A 17,502-nucleotide genomic window follows, 5' to 3' on the forward strand; every position below is an offset into this window, starting at 1 on the left:
GTGCTTTAACACGCAGATTTGGATGCACAGGGGAGGCTCCACAGTTCCCCAAGTGTAATTGTCCCTCAAAGACCAGACTCATCTACTCTGCAGTTGGGGTGTCAACTCAGAACAGACGAAAGCACAAGCTGAGTGACACAAATCAAGAAAATTATCTTTAAAATTCGCCCGAGGAACCAAGTAAGCGGCAAAGCAAGACAAGCCTTCACGCACACAGCTTTTGTGCCTAAGGTTTTTGAAAATTACATACCAGCAGCAACTATATGAAACAGTAAGGTACCAGAGACGCAAGCCCCAGCAGTCCTGGAGCAGTTCTAGGACAGGCAGGGAGTGAAAACCGGATGACAGGACGTAGGAGATGGTCAGGATCTTGCACTTGCATGCATGCTTTGTACAACCCTAATTCACGCCTCTGCCAACCACTACTGGGACCACTTCTGTGTTATTCTCATCCTCCTCCTGCCACATGGGTCTGACCGAGTTTCCTGACAGAGTGCAGAGATCAAGCTCCTTCCCGGGCAGAGGGAAAGCCATGAAGCTGCTCAGATGACTAAATGTTACTCAAGTCTTTTTGAATATGGATATTCCATCAGGAATTGCCAGCAAGCAATAGTAGTAACAACAGAAAACCTCACTGGGTATGTTTTTTTTAACACCTAGCAAATACAGCCTCCACAACTGGAGTTTAAGAACAAAAACATGGAGCAGATGTTTTAATCGCGCTTAGGACTGGATCCGAGGTGACAAGGCAGCAGGCTGTGCTGGCAGCACGCATGCAGGTGCAATGCTTCACCCTCCAGCCCCACAGCCCTACATGTTTTCTGTTCGGGGCTCCTACATGTCTCCCTGCACAGTCCTAGAAGGGGAAACTCCCTGCAGTATCCCCTTTGGAGGCGCTGCAAAAGCCGCGGCAAGCGCCAGCAGAAGTGAAGAATTCGTTTGCTGCCACCTCTTGCTAAAAGGGGCCCAAAGCCTTGCGGGTTAAGGGGAAGGCAGAGGCACGCTGCAGCCTCCGGATCCACAAAAGGCCAATTCTGCTTTAACCAAAGAACTTAGGCTGCATGGCAGTAGCACAGAAAACAAAGCAGGGCATGGAAATACGTATTGCTGGAAGTAGTTCTCACTGGTTTGCACATTCTCCCAATAACATTCACTTTAGGAATGTAAAACTGCATGTAGATGAACTCTTTTTTCCTTAAGCTGAAATAAGAGTAGTAACCTAAATCCGATGGGTAAGAGGCTAAACTCCAGCTGCGCTCACTGTGGATGGTCAATGGCACATCCCAGAGAAGACTCCACAGACTTTCGCTTCAGTCCATGTCCAAAGGATGACAAGACTCCATTTAGTCCTTGTCTAAAACCTCCGTGTATTCTATCAGACATGTATTAACGTTACAGCAATGGAATCTATCATGAATAAATAGATTTGTCATCTTCTAAAAGTTCTCCTGCACAGCTTTACACTGAAAAGTGCTGAAGGTCCTCTTGGCATGGTTTGGGTAAGAGACTACCACTGGTGTAAAGACATACCGCACCTTGGTCCTCCAGCATTTTAAATTACAGCTCAGGTACAGTGTGAACTAGGAGAATGAGGATAATCACTGGTATTGCCTGTAGTCGCCAAACGGAGAGGGCTGCAGCTGCGAGGGGTCTTCTGATATCTGAGGGCCTGCAAACAAGGCAAGAGAAAACAGGCAAATAGTAAATACCAAAAGGCAAGAGATTCCTCCTACTAACAGCACGAAACACATTCACAGCTGTTTTGTTTATATAAAACCCTTTTAAAACTAAGGAAGCCACTAACAAGACTTTACATTTAATTTGTTTTCATTGAAAAAAGTTCAAGAGCTTTATGCATTGACAAGAACCTTAGCCCAACAAGGACCGTATTTTTATCTCCTTTACTAAGGGGGAAATGAATCAGAGCAGCGAGATGGAAACCTTCTCAGTCACCTAAAGGAGCGGAGACCTGTGCCTTACTGCCCTCCAGCTGAACCTGGCCACTCGGTAAAGGTTTACCCGCGGTAACTTGCCTGACAATAAAGCGAGGCAGTGAAACGGAACGGATCACTGTGGAGTCAGCTTCTCTTACTGACGTTCTACTGGAGGGAAGCAATACGCTTCCTGCATGCCAATTTTAGAGAGGATAAATTGTAACGGACAGATGATACTCCTCCTCTAAAGCAGATTAATTTTAAAATGTCTTTGTATTAAGGACAGAAATTGTTATAATTTAGACCCAACAAAGAACATCAGTGAACAAGCCTGAGAGAGGAAGCCTCTCAGGAATTTGTGGCTTGCTACTAATCCTTTCAACAATGTGGTTTTATCTGTATTCCTCCCAAAACAGGGTGGGGAGACAGAGGTATTAAGTATTTTACACAGGCAAGTATTTACACAGATGATTACCAGCTCAGCTAACTGACACCTCAACTTGTGTTTCACTTAGGAAAAAAAAAAGGGATTTAGTTTTTGAAGCAGTTTAGAAAAAAAAAAAAACATTTAGAAAAAACAAAACATTACTCTTGGAAATCTTTTATCTGTATCAGCCTGCTGATCTTTTATCACTTCATTTAAACCAGGGTTACCCACACACTTGCAGGCAGACCACAGCCAGCCCGCCAGAACCATCCTTCCTGCCCCACAGCTAGCTGCTTGCTATTCCCTCAGACCTGTTGTGTCACCCACCACTGACTAAAATACTGTTGCCACCACCTGACCGGTTGCGTGGCCGCCTCAGGGGACAGAAGACATGGACAGCAGGGACACCCCTGCTTGCAGCCAGGCAGCCTCCAGTCACCCAGTGGGAAGGAGCTGATGATACTCTTGTGTCACCAGCAACGTGCGGCTCCTCCTTGACTTTCTCAGCCTTAGAAGCTGGCAACTGGCAGAGCGGATTTACTCTGTTGTAGGGGTGCTGACTGGAAGAGGTGCATTAGTAAAGACCACATTAAAAAAGCCTTGCAATGCCACAGCCTGATGGTTCCTTTACCGTTTGGAAACTGTGTGGAGGCAAATCTTGTTAACAGAATACCAGCTCCTTCAATTAAAGCTAGGAGAATTCCTCCCATCGCAGCAGATCCGACCATGGCAACAGGTCCATCTAAAAATAAAAAGCACAAAACACTTTTTACTTCTCTGGTGCATGACTTTGCATATAGCTCTCCTTAGTCATAATCTCTCCCATAAGAAGGCTCAGCAGCAGTGATTTTGCATCCATTAAGCCTCATCAGCATCATCAATAAAAAGATAATTAGTGGGCAACTCCCTGCCCCCCTGAGAAACAAAGGCACACCGGTAATGTTTGAGAACACAGAATCATAGAATCATTCAGGTTGGAAAAGACCTTTACGATCATCAGGCCAACCACCAACCCAGCACTGCCGAGCGCATCACTAAACCATGTCCCTAAGCACCGTATCTGCTCGTCTTTTAAATCCCTCCAGGGATGGTAACCCCACCGCCTCCCTGAGCAGCCTGTTGCTGTGCTTGACCACCCTTTCAGTGAAGAAATTTTTCCTAATATCCAACCTAAACCTCCCCTGGTGCAACTTGAGGCCGTTTCCTCTCGTCCTATCACTTGTTCCTTGGGAGAAGAGATGGATACCCACCTCGCTACAGCCTCCCGGCCGGCAGCTGTAGGGAGCCATGAGGGCCCCCCCGAGCCGCCTCCTCTCCAGGCTGAACCCCCCCAGTTCCCCCAGCCGCTCCTCAGAGCGCTTGTGCCCCAGCCCCTGCCCCAGCCCCGCTGCCCGGCTCTGGACATGCTCCAGCATCTCTACATCCCTCTTGAAGAGGGGCCCAAAGTTATCTTCCACACGCTCCAGGATCTTCCTGGACTGTTTCCTCTCTGCTGTACTGTATTTCCAGCAGACACCTGCTAAGCTGAAGTCCTCCAGGAGAACAAGGGCTAGCAATTGTGAGACTTCTCCCAGTTGTTGCCAGAATATTATCATCTGCCTCTTCACCCTGGCTGGGTGGTCTGTAACAGACTCTCACCATGACATCTGCCTTGGTGGCCTTCCTTCTGACTCTTACCCATGAACACTCAACCCAAGCACCATCGTCAAGCTGTAGACAATCAACACACTCCCCGACACACAGAGCTACACCACCGCCTCTCCTTCCCTGCCCATCCCTTCTGAAGAGTTTACAGCCACCCACTGCGGCACTCCAGAGTTATCCCACCACGTTTCTGTGACAGCAACTGTGCCAGAGCTTTCCTGCTACACAAGGGCTTCCAGCTCCTCCAGTCTGGTGCCCGTGCTGTGGGGAACGGGGTAATGGGACTTCAGCTGGGCTATTGATCCTGCCACCTTTTTGTGGGGAGAAGCTGTAATTCCTACGTGACCACTCTCAGAAACCTTTCCATGGCTCCTAACACATCAATAACCCTCGTGTCTTTGCTGCCACAAGGATTTCTACCCACTATTGCCACTGAGACAGCAGCCTGAAGGACCTCCATCTTATTACTTTCATAAGCACAGGACAAAAGTTTCAGATTATCTTTCAGTTTCTCTGAAAAAGTAAATTCCAATTTGGGTATCACAGACTTCCTTCACTATCATGGTGAGAACTGTACATTTAGAGCACAGAAGTTTCTTAACTGTTATCCTCAGTTTCTTACTTCTTGCAGCTAAAATGGCTCCAGTTAGGGCTCCGCTTGTGATTGAATTCCATGGATCTTCCTTCCCTCTCATTCTGACCATACTGCAGTCAATCATGGAGAAGAGACCCCCCCAGACAGCAAAGCTACCTGTTCAAAAATAAACAAAAAACAGCTTACAGAAAGCAGACAAGCCCGCAACGCTGCAGCTATATAATCAGAGATGATGTAGTATTAGTGCACTTGCTTTCAGACATGGAAGCATATGCAAACTCCCAAACATCAGTTAAAATCAATATTAAGAAAAATTCCCAGCTTGCCAGATGACACATATATTACACATACACACATTCTATATATAAACTCACTAATTTATATTTAATGACAGAAATCAAACAGTGATTATAATAGAACTTCTACCCTAATAAAGCCAGATTAGCTCAGGGAACTTTCACATTTTTCACTTTTTAAACGTATTTCCTCACAAAGAATGATGCAGAGTAATTTCACACCTTATCCTAGTGCTGCTCCCAGCACCAGTCAGTACTGTACGGCAGATGCAACGAGAATGCAACAGTTTGCAGAATGCAAACACTGAAGTCTTTTAACAACAAGGTGTATTATAAATTAAAAGAAATACTGATCTCCAGACTCATTTGGGGAAAAGTATTTAGAGTAAGTTCACCCCTCCCTAATTTGAGGTGTCTTACTGCCTTATACCAGTTTAAGAACCAGTAAAAACCAGGAGGTGGGATTCTTCTCTCCGCACAGTCCCCACAGGCTGCAGCCACAGAGCCTCTTCAGCCCATGGCCCCAATTTCTTTAAGCAGTTCTGCTGCAGCTGATGTTTCCGTGCTCCACACCACTCTCCCATTTTCTCCTTCCGTCATGTATTAACTCAATCTGCCCCTCAGAATGGCACAAAGGCAGAGAGCAATGCGCGACCACAGCATGACCTTTAAGAGGTCATAACGTCACTTTGAATCAAACTGCAGGGTTGCGATTTTTAGACTTTTATGTGCAAAATTCAGTTCACAAACATGACTGAAATTCACCTGGCTGACCCCAGGGGAACAATGTGAAATCCTACCCAGACCCACCCATCCTTTTCATTTTTTCTCCAAGGTTGATCATTTCTTTTAATGAGTCCATTTTGTTTATTTTAAAACCCTGCAGACAATGCACAGGCTCCCAGGCAGCTCTGCACTGAGCTGGTTAAAATATGACACAATTATTAAACCTGGCTTATCACTCCATGAACGCAAGCATGTTTCCTCCACACTACGCTGACTCTGGATGCATTAGGACCATATTTACTCATTGCTCGGACTAACAAACACCACTGTAACACAGCTGGCCCACAGCTCGGGTGTCACTGCACCTGTACCTCGTTATATTCCCAAACTCAGTTATCTACCAACAGCCAACTGACTGCAACACCACCACAAAATTAATTACCTCCCAGTTGTGGAGCTCTTGTTTTAATAGCTGTCAAACTTCCCCGCAGCCGGTGGTTTACACCCTACAATAAAAGAGATATGACCATTAAAAATAACAGAGTCAGGTCTTGCAGCCAATCTGACTGTATATAGCATAACTTGCCACCGGCCCAATGTATTTCTATGCACTCTCAGCAGCTGTGATCAACCAGCAGAAATTGCATTTTACACATTAATCACTCCCTTACGTTATATCTGTCAACTACAGAAACGAATTACAGCCATCAGGCATTAATTTGAGTTCAAAGTTTGTTTGAGTGGCCTAGCGGGGATTGAACGAGTCATTTAAAGGAATTCTTCTAGCCAGATCAGCATATTTATTTTCCACATGTATCGTTTCTTTGTTCCTATCTGATGCCCAGGCCCTTGGCACAGTTTGCACACAGGACACCAGCGGAGCAAAGAGCAGCAGCAGGTGCAGGTAACCACAAGGAGGAGACTCTGTCCATGGAGAAAGGGAAAACCACCCAGAGGAAGAGTGCCACTGGGCTGCATTAGAGGAACCCTGCATGCTTATCCCATTTCCACCAGTACTTCATCTGGTTTACTAACCACCTCACCCCTACTGCAGATGCCCACAGACCAGGAGCAGTGAGCTGGCAGCACCAATCTCACTAGTTGTCCCAAATTCAGTCATTCCTGCTGGTCAGGTGGAGTATTTAGTCCTTGTCCCATCAGCTCAGCCTCAGTAGCTAAGAGAAGCAAGCAATTCAGCTTCTGAATGTGGTGCTGAGCCTTCCAGAGTCTAACACTAAACCTGCCACCCAGGACCCCACAGGATCACAGCTACGTATTTTCCCACACTTTAAGAAGATTTAAAGAATATACACCCAAGTTTTATTTTTGATACAAGCACTCAGAAGTGTGGACAGGTTTATTTAATAAGTCTTAAGCAAAATTAAGAATGTAGTTAAGCATATAATCCTCTCCAACTCAACTGTCCAGGACCTCACTAGTTTGGAAACAGATATTTATTTACAAACCTTACCTCAAACTGATGGCTTATTAAGCGTCACATAGTGACATCAAATATTACTCAATAAAACCCCCTTTTATATGAAGCCAGAGAAACGTTTTAAAGCAAATACTCAAGTAGAAATTGTATCTTATTTTTGCAAATGTCTCTACAACAGGTTTATAGTCTACATTTTGCAGCAGAAATCCTGAAAGTGAAAACCGACTCGCATCAGCTAAACTTCAACTTTCATGTTTACGCACACTTCTGCATTTAAACAAAACCTATCAAGAAAATTCAGTTAATAAAACCTGTTAATAAATAAGTAAGAGATTAATTAAAGAAACAAATAACCTCTAATATAAATCTGAAGGAGAAAAAGATTCTTCCTTTGAGTCTTTCCATTTCTTAAAAGAAAGGGAGAGGGGAAGACCAGAAGAGGAAGAACAGCCCAGGCTTCACATCTTTACATGCCGACAAAAGCAAAGGCAGATCCGCTGAGACGGACACATTCTGCTGCGCCCTCCACTTCCCCATCCTGAGGGAAATGTCCCTCAGCAAGGGAGGGCAGCCAGCTGCCAGCATCCCACTGCTGCCATCTGATCAAACAGGGGGAAGCAGCACTCCTACTGAAAAGAGGAAGGGCCCCTGTGGAGCCTGAACCATTCACTAAACATTGTACCCTCCTGGTTTGGATTAATGACATGCAGGCCATTAATCAGTCCCACACACTGCACAGGGACTACTCCTCCTTTACCCTCGGCTGGCCAGATGCACTGTTGATGGACAGAGGAAGCAGGACTGCACTCTGAACACACTCTCAGATGATTTTACTTACCACTGGGGAATTTCTGAACCCCTTGATAGCTTGGAAAATGCCACCTCCTATTGCTCCCATTGTGAAAGCACCTCCGCAGTCATCTACTATCCTCCAGGGACTAGAAGGAAAAATAAAAGATGAAAATACTAAATTCCATCATGTTAAACTGTGCAAGTAACTGTAACGGATCCACCACTCATGCACTGAGTGTAGCTGGAGTGCAAATCAAGCCTGCAGCTGTATCGTCTCATATCTACTTGCTGAGCAGACATCAACAGAACACATGTACAAGTAATATTACAGTAAAACAAACTCAACCTTTGCGAGGGTCTGCCAGCCCACCTCCCCGGAGTGGCAAGTATCACATATACAGAAGAACCATCTGAACTCCTCACATAAGGCAGCGACAGTATTTCCATCACGGAAAATTTCTCCAGCTCTGTCCTACTTATGTAAATAGCTTTAAATTTACTGTTCTCATTCTTGTCTTGACCTACAGAAAACTTAAGTGGCAAATTCAGTGAGACTCAGTTCTCAGCTGGCACAGAACACCGCTTTCCTGAATTAGTCATGCTTTTCATTAGTTCTGGTTATTTAAATGAGAGACTTCAAAGTCATCTTTTGTTAACCTGCAAAGGTTTTCCCTGACGCATCCTTGATCTCTGAAGTTCATTCAAACAAAGCACAGATCCAGTCAGAAGGCCACAATTCCTGCCTCCAAGGACACGGAGCATCGAATATTTCCAAGCAGTGAGCAAAGGCTTTGCAAGAGAAAGAGCACCCTCCTCACAGCAAACACTTTCAACACCAGTGAGATGAGCTTTAATTTGAGGTTCAAAACCGCTTGCCAAGCACCACAGCCCTGTAACTCTCTGCCACTAAACTGAACTCCTCAACCAGGTGAGCACCAACCTGCTATTAACCTCTGTTGCCACTGCTGGTAATTTTGAAGCATAAAATAACAAAGTTATTTTGTTCCTTTGATCTTATACCAAAATCTTACAACAGAAGCCAAGCAGTCAGGTGATTATAACTCCTGCACTGTCAATGATCAGAAAACAAAAACCAGAGTGTAACAACACGCAGGGTCACAAAAGTGGAGACTATGGCAAGCTCAGTGTTCACACCAGCAAATCACAGATAGGAGCATCCATGGGCATTTCTGATTTCACTCTGAATTTCATGTTTCTGTTCCTGAGGATTCCCTACAGCATCCAGCTCCTGCACAGGAGAATACATTATCAGTGACCCGTTTTGAATCTGCCACAGATTTTCTACTTCACAGAATATGCTAAGGCTCTTCTGCTGTAAAGAGTGAAAAACATCATTGCTTTTCCCTAGATCCCTTGCTGTACTACATATTTTGTCACGAGGTGTCTTTTTTTCTTCCTGAAAAAAATGTCTAAAATTTGCAGTCCCTCCTCCTACATGTTCTGCCAGGCTGCTCACTTTCATGACCTACTTCTGAATCCCTCCCTGCCTCTGCAGTCGCTTTAATGAGAGCACGTAGCCAGCTCTGCACGCCTTCTCAACGAAGGCAAACTCTTTGTACACGTGGCATTATTCTGCTTGCTTTGCTTTTGCACGTTGGCATCACCTGGTTGTTCCAAATGCACCAGATCCCCACCCAAATATCACTACTGACCTGTGACAGTGACATCCAGGTCCCAACCCCACCCTGCTTCAGGAAACAGTAGGAGGACTGTACCTTATCTCACCATATAACCCCCTTCTTTTTCATTGCCTTGCCTGTAACATGCTTTCATCTCATACTCCTTACAAATCCCCTCTAGATTTGACTAAATTAAATAATTTAGCTCCACTTCACATTTTATTTTCCTTCCCCTATTTCCTGATGTTTAATGATCAGGAAAAGGTTACAGGCACACTGTTGTCAGAGATGCAAAGATGAAAAGCGACAAAGTCTTTCTTCTCAGGGTTTTTTTTTGTTGTTGTTGTTTTGTTCTTCTCCACATCTCCTGTCCAGATTTTGATCTATTCTGTTATGAATAAAACATCTCATTACAACTCCCTTCCTTCATAAACTTGCTAACAGTGATCTTGTTAAAAGGCTTTCTGGAAATCTAAATAGATTATGTAAAGTGGTCTTCCTTTACCCACAAGGTCAAATAATTCCTATTCAGAAAATCATGACTGTTCTTTACAAAAGCTTCGTTAATTAGACCCCAATCATGGAATGCTTTCTTAGTTTTTTTCCATCTTTAACCTTGCTTCAGATGTCAAGCTCATTAGCTTTGGGGTTCATAATTCTCCTTTTAAGCTATCCTCCAAGCCTTCACAGGAGCAGCTTTTAAATGAGAAAACATCTTTGATACCAGCACAGCCACGTCCTGTGTCAGCTCCTTTGAACTCCCAGAAAGACGCCGAGTGCCTCTGAAAGCTGACACAATACACCCCCCAACCCCTGGCAGTGCTTGACCTTGGCAGAGGAAAGAATCAGAAGAGAATAAAAGAGATTACTCCATTATTAATTTGGCACTTATCTACAAGCTTAATGTTACTGTTGTTTCCCTGACTTTAAGGGAAGCCCTCACAGTAGGAAAACGATGTGCTCACTGCTACACGAAAGATAAGGTCAAATTCCTACTCCCAATGGCAACCGAGATCGCTTAGAGATGAGGAGAGCAAGGGCCACAGCTTTGCTTACGCCAGGGCTCTGGGGCAGCCACATACCAGCTCGACTGATCAGAGACCGAGGATTCCCCACACCTCAGACGGTGCCCAGAGGGAGCTGCAAGGCCTTACAGCACATCCCAAAAGGATGGCAGGGCCAGCGGAGCAAGGAGAGCTGGCAGGCGCTACGCCAGCTCTCATGGCCCACGAGCCAAGGCCCTCGCTTAGAGGGGGGGCTCTACAAAGCCGATGAGGGGGCTGGAGCATCTCCCTTGTGAGGACAGGCTGCGAGAGCTGGGGCTGTTCAGCCTGGAGAAGACTGAGAGGGATCTTATCGATGTCTACAAAGAGCTTAAGGGCCAGTGTCAGGAGGACGGGGCCAGGCTCTTTTCAGTGGTGCCCAGGGACAGGGGCAACGGGCACAAACTGCAGCACAGGGAGCTCCACCTGAATATGAGGTAAAACCTTCCTCTGAGGGTGACAGAGCGCTGGAACAGGCTGCCAAGAGATGTCGTGGAGTCTCCTCTGGAGACATTCAAAACCCGCCTGGACGCAATCCTGCGCAACCTGATCTAGGTGAACCTGCTTTAGCACAGGGGGTTGGACTAGCTGATCTCCAGAGGTCCCTTCCAACCCCAGCCACGCTGTGATTCTGAATCGCCTCTCCAAGCCCCACGTCTGCCTGCAGCTCTCCTAACGGCCCATGAACCACGAGAGCCAGAGGCCACCGCGTTTTAAATAAACAAAGCTGCCTTTTCTCAGCACTGATGATTCAGCAGGGTGCCAGCCTGACACCAGCTCTGCTGCAGAAGGGGCAGCACTTCACCCTCACCAGACACGCCAGCCTGAACAGCCTGACCTCCGCCTCCCCGGCCATGCCCAGCACAGACAAGACTAAGCAATGACCCTGCTTCTAACGAAGGAGACTGAGATGCTAATTACAGCCAGGTCCTACAGTGTCACTTCCCAGTGATATCACACTGCTCCCAGAAACAGCAGATCCTGGGGACTGACACCCTCCACATCGCTGGGGCGGTGGGGAGAGACCAGGGCAACCAGCAGCAAAACAGGACAAAACGGTGTGGGGCACCCAACAGCCCCCCGACACCTTAGCAGCAAAATGTCCTTATCGCATGACCTTACTAAAGGGAGAACGAGATTACCTAGGGCCCACAGCAACCAATAAATAAATAAAATTTGCTTTGCTAACGTCCTTAACTTTGCGCAGTAGAATGGTGGAACTAACATTTATGGAGAAACTTAAAATGTGGCAGCAGAGCAACGCACAAAGCTTTGGGAAAAGCCTTGTGAACGGCCACGGGTCCCTGCTTGCAGAGGCGAGCAGAACACTGCATACTTAATCTTGAACCCAGCCTTTCGTCTAAATGCTTTGTTGCTACAAAGAAAACAAATTAAACTGCAACCAAGGTGCTGTGACCGTTTACAATGGCACTGCTGGAATGTAATGGGAGTTGAGATACCACTGGTGAGGTGGCCTGCACGGCGGGGGACCTGGGGCCGGGGGGGGCCTGGGGCCGGGGGGGGCCGGGGGGGGGGCCTGGGGCCGGGGGGGGCCGGGGGGGGGCCTGGGGCCGGGGGGGGCCGGGGGGGGGGCCTGGGGCCGGGGGGGGGCCTGGGCCAGCCGGTGCATTCCCGCCTCACGGAAGCGGGGGAAGGAGAAGGGCAGAGGCATCGGGGGCGGCGGAGGTGGGTCGTGTGCCCAGGCCCTGCGCCCCCAGAGGCCCAGCAGCGGCGCAGGCCGCAAGGCCTACCCACCACGCCGCTACCTCACCCCTTCAGGGAAACCCCAGTGGGTTCGGTGCCAGCGGGGCTTTACCCGCCCAGGCCCCCGGGCTCCCCGAGTCCCCTGCCCCCGGGCCCCGGCCAGGCCCTCGCAGCCACCCACCTCGGGCCGGCCCTCGGGCCGGCCTCCCCCTTAGCAGAGCCCCGCCAAGGTCACCCACACCCACAATCCCCCCCGCCGCCGCCAGGGCGCGGCCTCGGGAGCGCCCTCCCCGCTCCCCCCGCCGGCCCCCCGCCCCCGGGAGCCCGCCGGTGCCCGGTGCCGCCACGCTCGCCGCCGGGCCGCGGGCCGCTCACCAGGGCTCCCGCGCGTACTCCTCCATCTTGGCAGGCGCCGCCGCCCTCACCCGCCTTCCCGCCGCGCGATTGGCTCGCCGCCCCCGTGCGCCGCCAATGGGGGCGGAGGGCGGGACTTGGGCGGAGGTGTCTGCGCATGCGCATGCCCCCTTCGCCCCGCCCCGCGGTGTCCGCAGCCCTGAGGAGCCGTGAGGGAGGGCCGGGGCCTCTCCATCTGCTGGGCCTGCCCTGCCCGCCCCCCTCCCGCCCTCCTCCGGGGCAGCCATCGGCCTGTGCCGCTGTGCGAGGGGAGAGGGCGCTTCGGCGGGGCTGGCCGCACAGGGCCCTGGGAGCGCTGCCCGGGGTGCCCGGTGGGTGCGGGTAGGGGCCTGCGGGGCGTCGGTGAGGCCTCTGGTGGGGCTGGGCCCAGGCCTAGGCCGCGGCGGTCTGGCAAAGGCCTGGAACAGGGCAGCTTGTGCTCTCTAATAAGTAGTGCCCGTGCTAAAAGTGTGAGCAAATCCATGGGGCAGGGGTCGGCTTGGCGATCCTGAAGGCAACTGTAAACACTCCTGCAGGAAGTGCTGTGAGCGCCCTGGAAGCGGGTGCAGAGGAGCCCAGTGGTGCCCAGCTGAATGGGAGGAGGGCGCCTGCGTGGTGATAGAGGGGTCAGTGCAGGGCGACATGCCTGCACCAAGGGTGTCCATCCCACTGGAGCTGCTGAGGCAGTCCAGTGCAGCATCCACCTCACTCCTTGTGCCCCTGGATCAACGGGGCTGTCCTCAAGGTGGCCCTGGGGATGCTCCTGTGGGCCAGGCAGCATGGGTGAGAGCTGGGCTTTGAGGTCCCTGCTCAAGAGACGGTGCCTGCGAGTGGGCAGTTTTCCAGAGAGGCTGGGAAGGCAGAGCTGAAAACCCAAGAATTAGTCTCTTGTGCTAGCAGTGAATGCCAGGGCAGCCTACAAAGCCTCCAGAGTCTTTCCCCACATGTTCACAAGTGCTCCAAGTTGTAAATTGCTTATTCTTTTCACACTCCTAATTTAACCTTACACTATGCTCTCTTGTAAGGGTGGTAAATCATTCTGTTCAAACAGGCGATGCAGATTGCACGCCAAGGCACTTAAGTGCTCTAATAAATCATGGGCTGAAGCAACGGAAAGGAACTGGAATGCTCCACCTGCTTTAATCTGCTGTTTTCAAAGGCTTTTAAAGACTCCTTGTAATTGTAAGCCTTCGTGATCTGAGTGTGACAATGGCACGTTTGTCCTTATTTAAGGCAGGATGGGAGCAGGGGGTGATGCAGTAATGGAGATTACCAGAAGGTGGTATTGTGGCTTCTACTTTGGCCAAGGAGAGGAGATGGGAAGAGTGAAAAATCTCAGCATTGTCCCAGCTGGTGGAGCCTGGGAGACAACCTCTCTGCTCCCATGTCCACTGTTACTGCTGCGACTGGTCCCACGCTGGTCTGACCCTTCTTAGGGTGGCGATTTCTTGCAGTAGCTCTTGTTCTTTCCCCTAAAGAGTGGCAGGTTATTTCTATCAGGCTGAATGATCATTCTGGCCATCCCTTTCAACTTGTGAAACCCCCTGCTGAGCCCCTGTGGTGCTTGAGCTTCAGTGGCCAGAGTCACCAAAGGGGCCTCCAGTGCTGGTGTACCAGCAGGCTGCTGGTAAAGGTGCTCAAGGGCTTTCTGGGGATTTCTGAATTTCCCTGCGAGCAGGAGTTGGTTCCTTTCCCAATATATAATGTCTTCTCCACGCTTCCCTCACTCTCGTGAGCAGGTGTGTTGCAGAGGGAGGTTTTGGGTGAAGTTGCAGTTGGGTTTTGGAGAGAATTGGTTTCTCTCACTGTCCATGGGACCAGAGCAGCTGCCTGTCACAGCTGGGCAGGGAGATGTTGCTTTCTCAAAGAACATCTTATAAAATGAAAAAGGTTCGGTGTTTTTAACCTTTCTTCCTGCAGACTCTGAAGGAAAAGGAAATAAAACAGATCAGAAAAATCCATCCCATTTTCAGTTGATCTTTATCAGCTAATAGGAGAAAATAAAGGTAGGTGGATGCTCCTAGGCCGGGGCATGGAAAGCTTTCCCAGCTCAGCCAGAGACCTGGTACATGTGCCTGGAAAAGCTACTTAACCTGACTCTGCCTCAGTTCCTCATCTCTAAGACGTGGCTAATCATGTTGCTGTGTTTCAAAAGCATGTTGTGCAGAAATACTCATTAGTGCCTCCAAGGTGGCCAGTTGCTATGGAGATGGGGATCGAGATGGGGATCCTGATAAATGCAGAGACTGAGGGAGCCTCGGCAGAGATGCAGAGCTGCTGGGAGCTCCTCTGCGCCAAACTGCATCATACCGCACCACGCTGACCTGCCTGGCACAGCCCCAAAGAGCCAGCATCAAGCCCACGGTGGCTGGAGCTGCCTGCGTGCAAGGCCCAGGGTCCCCAGGCTCATCCCCAGCCGCTGGTGGCCCATGAAGGAGCAGCCAGTGCAGACATATCCAGAGCTCCTCTTATTCTGGGGTGAAAACAGTAGATTTTCTTTCAGTGTTTTCTTTCTTACAGCACCTGTGGAATATGGTGCAGTCACAGCCGTACTCATCCCCATGTAAAAAGAGACGTGACAGCCAAGATGAATTGCAGTAAAACCATCCACTATAAACCCCAAGTTTAGGGTGACCCCTGCTTCTCTCACAGCTTTTCTGCTAATGAAGGAGTATTTCTTTGCAAAGCTCTGACTCTGTGTTACCTCGGCGTAGCCAGCTCTGCAGCTCAGTGGAGCAGAGCCTGGCAGGCAGGGACTCCCAAATCAGGGAAGGATGTGTCATACTTCAGGAGAAACTCAGAGCCTCCCAGGTCACCTTTACAGCTTCTTAGAGAGCTCAGTGTCTGGTGCTTCTCATCACTGGAGTCAGGATTCAGGAACAAAACAGAGACCATATCAAGGTGTTGATAGTGATTTTATTCTGTTGAAAACTGATTTACAATGCAGGAAAGAGTTGTGAAGGAAAGACAGGCAGACAGAAAGACAATTCTAGGGTTTGCTCACCGGTAGAAAGTTTCTTTCTCTGTTTTAGTGTTGCAGATTGGCCCTGGGACTGTCCACATACCCTGTCCCTGGAGCCAGGGGTGGCACACCCGAGGAAGCTTGGATCTTTCCCAGAAGAGGGAGACACACAGCTATGATTCCTCTCTACCGATTTTTTTGTGCCCTCTCCAGTTGGGAACTGAGCTTCCAGTTCATTACTTACCTCTTACAGGCACTTGGTGACTGAGCACAGCAACACCGCATGGGAACAGCAGGCGTTTGGCCTTTTTGTCCATCCCCAGACTGTTAACTCAAATTTCTCTTCCAGAAGACATAGTATTAAAACATTTTGAACCATGTATCCTGAAAAGCAGACAGACAGCACGTTAGAGAGGTTCAGGGCTGTAGTAAGGTGGAACAAGACACTCATTTGGCTTCTTCGGCCGAAGAGAGCACCAGGTAGACACTGATATGCTACATTCACTCTGGTTCCTGTTGCCTTCAGTGGCAGTTTTGGGGTGAGGGAAGGATAAGAGTCTGACTGGGGTGCAGCCAGACGAAGGAGAAGGGGATGGCCGTGTCCCTCCTAGTCCTTGGTGCAAGTGAGCACCAAGATGAGGGTCATGATATCAGGGAGATAGAAGCAATGGGGTGAAGCGAGATGAAATTCAGCGCAGCAATGTTTAAGGTTATGCGCTTGGAAACTTAAAACCAACAGTTTCTTCTACAATCTGGAAAAAATCTCAGTCGTGCTGGTGAATCATAGGAAGGATATGAGCGGGAGCTGGGCGCTGTGATGCCGGAGATAAATGAAATCCTAGACTGCAACAAAGAATGTACATTTCCCATCAAGATGGGGTATGTCTAGTTTGTAGCACAAGGCATTGGGAGGCTCACCTGGAGCACCCTCTGCCTGTGTTCAGGATGGGATCTGAGCCAGGGAGACAGGCAGAGAAGGTGATTAGGCTGGCAAGGAAAATCTTACAAGGGCTTATTTTACTGGAGAAGATGAAAGGGCTGCTTGCTTGAACTAGCAAAGAGAGAGGCCTGAGAGCAGGCAGTAAATATGAGGAGGATGAAGAAGAAAGGATGAAGTTGGCAGCATAACAAACAGGTACAAAATGCTGTGCATGGGGTAAAGCTGCCCTGAAACCTAGAGAGAAGAGCCTACCCGCCTCCATCCCTCTGGGAGAATTTGCTGGTGCCAGTAAGCTTTATGGATTAGGTTGATGGAAAGTAGGTGCCTCCAACCAAAGCCCAGGCTTAGGGCACTGCCTGAACCAGACGCAGGAGAGACTCAGGAATTTAGTCTGTGCAGGAGGGACGTCTCTGGGGCTTGGCGGGGTAAGTGGGTTGTGATGAAGAGCAGCTGCAGAAACACCTCTGCAGAGGACGGGAAGCAGCAGAAGCTCTCCTAAAGCGACTCGGGGACAGTGCTGGGATCAGACTTCGCAGAGCAAGGGGCAGGCGCCGGGCTGGGCTGGCACGTGCCTGCTCCCTCCTGCTGCAAAGGTGCTGGACGTTGCACATCCTTCGTAAAGAAACCAGCAGCGCAGCCACCCACCACCTCTATCCGAAGGGCTGTGCGCTTTGGCTAACCGCACAGCTCCTGCAGGGCAGTGGGATAAAGATGAAAACTTTCTCTGGGGTGGGCGCTTTATTGCCCATTTCAGCCAAGAGTGGTCACTGCCACAGCAGAAACTCTCCCCTCCTGTGACAGAGGAGACGCCTCATATCTTTGGAGCCACACTGACCTCTTTAGTAGCCCCCCAGCACCCATGGGCACATGCCAGGGATGGGCCTCCCCTACCCACCCCACCCCCGATCTCCAGCCTGCCAGCTTGTGCATTTTTGCGTGTTTTCTCACTAGGTTGGCCCACTGCCTTT

At 49.4% G+C, this 17,502-nt stretch overlaps 1 protein-coding gene across 1 annotated transcript; it reads right to left on the reverse strand.

Annotated features, from left to right (window-relative positions):
- Window positions 1-142: 142 nt before the first annotated feature.
- Window positions 143-12,710, reverse strand: TIMM17A (translocase of inner mitochondrial membrane 17A). The gene is made up of 6 exons (XM_037410303.1): window positions 12,615-12,710; window positions 7,899-7,998; window positions 6,065-6,128; window positions 4,628-4,756; window positions 2,993-3,103; window positions 143-1,669 (listed from the first exon to the last, which is right to left on the reverse strand). Exons 1-6 carry the CDS (start codon window positions 12,638-12,640, stop codon window positions 1,599-1,601), a joined length of 501 nt encoding a protein of 166 aa, XP_037266200.1. The 5' UTR covers window positions 12,641-12,710; the 3' UTR covers window positions 143-1,598.
- Between the last annotated feature and the right edge of the window lie 4,792 nt (window positions 12,711-17,502).

This window comes from Falco rusticolus, chromosome 17, assembly GCF_015220075.1.
Source record: "Falco rusticolus isolate bFalRus1 chromosome 17, bFalRus1.pri, whole genome shotgun sequence".
Lineage (NCBI taxonomy): Eukaryota > Metazoa > Chordata > Aves > Falconiformes > Falconidae > Falco > Falco rusticolus.

Coding starts and splice junctions, on each gene's coding strand:
- TIMM17A (XM_037410303.1), bottom strand. CDS start 12,640: ATGGAGGAGTACGCGCGGGAGCCCTG. Junction 7,999..12,614: donor GAGTACGCGCGGGAGCCCTG/GTGAGCGGCCCG, acceptor TTTTCCTTCTAG/TCCCTGGAGGATAGTAGATG. Junction 6,129..7,898: donor GGTTCAGAAATTCCCCAGTG/GTAAGTAAAATC, acceptor CTTTTATTGTAG/GGTGTAAACCACCGGCTGCG.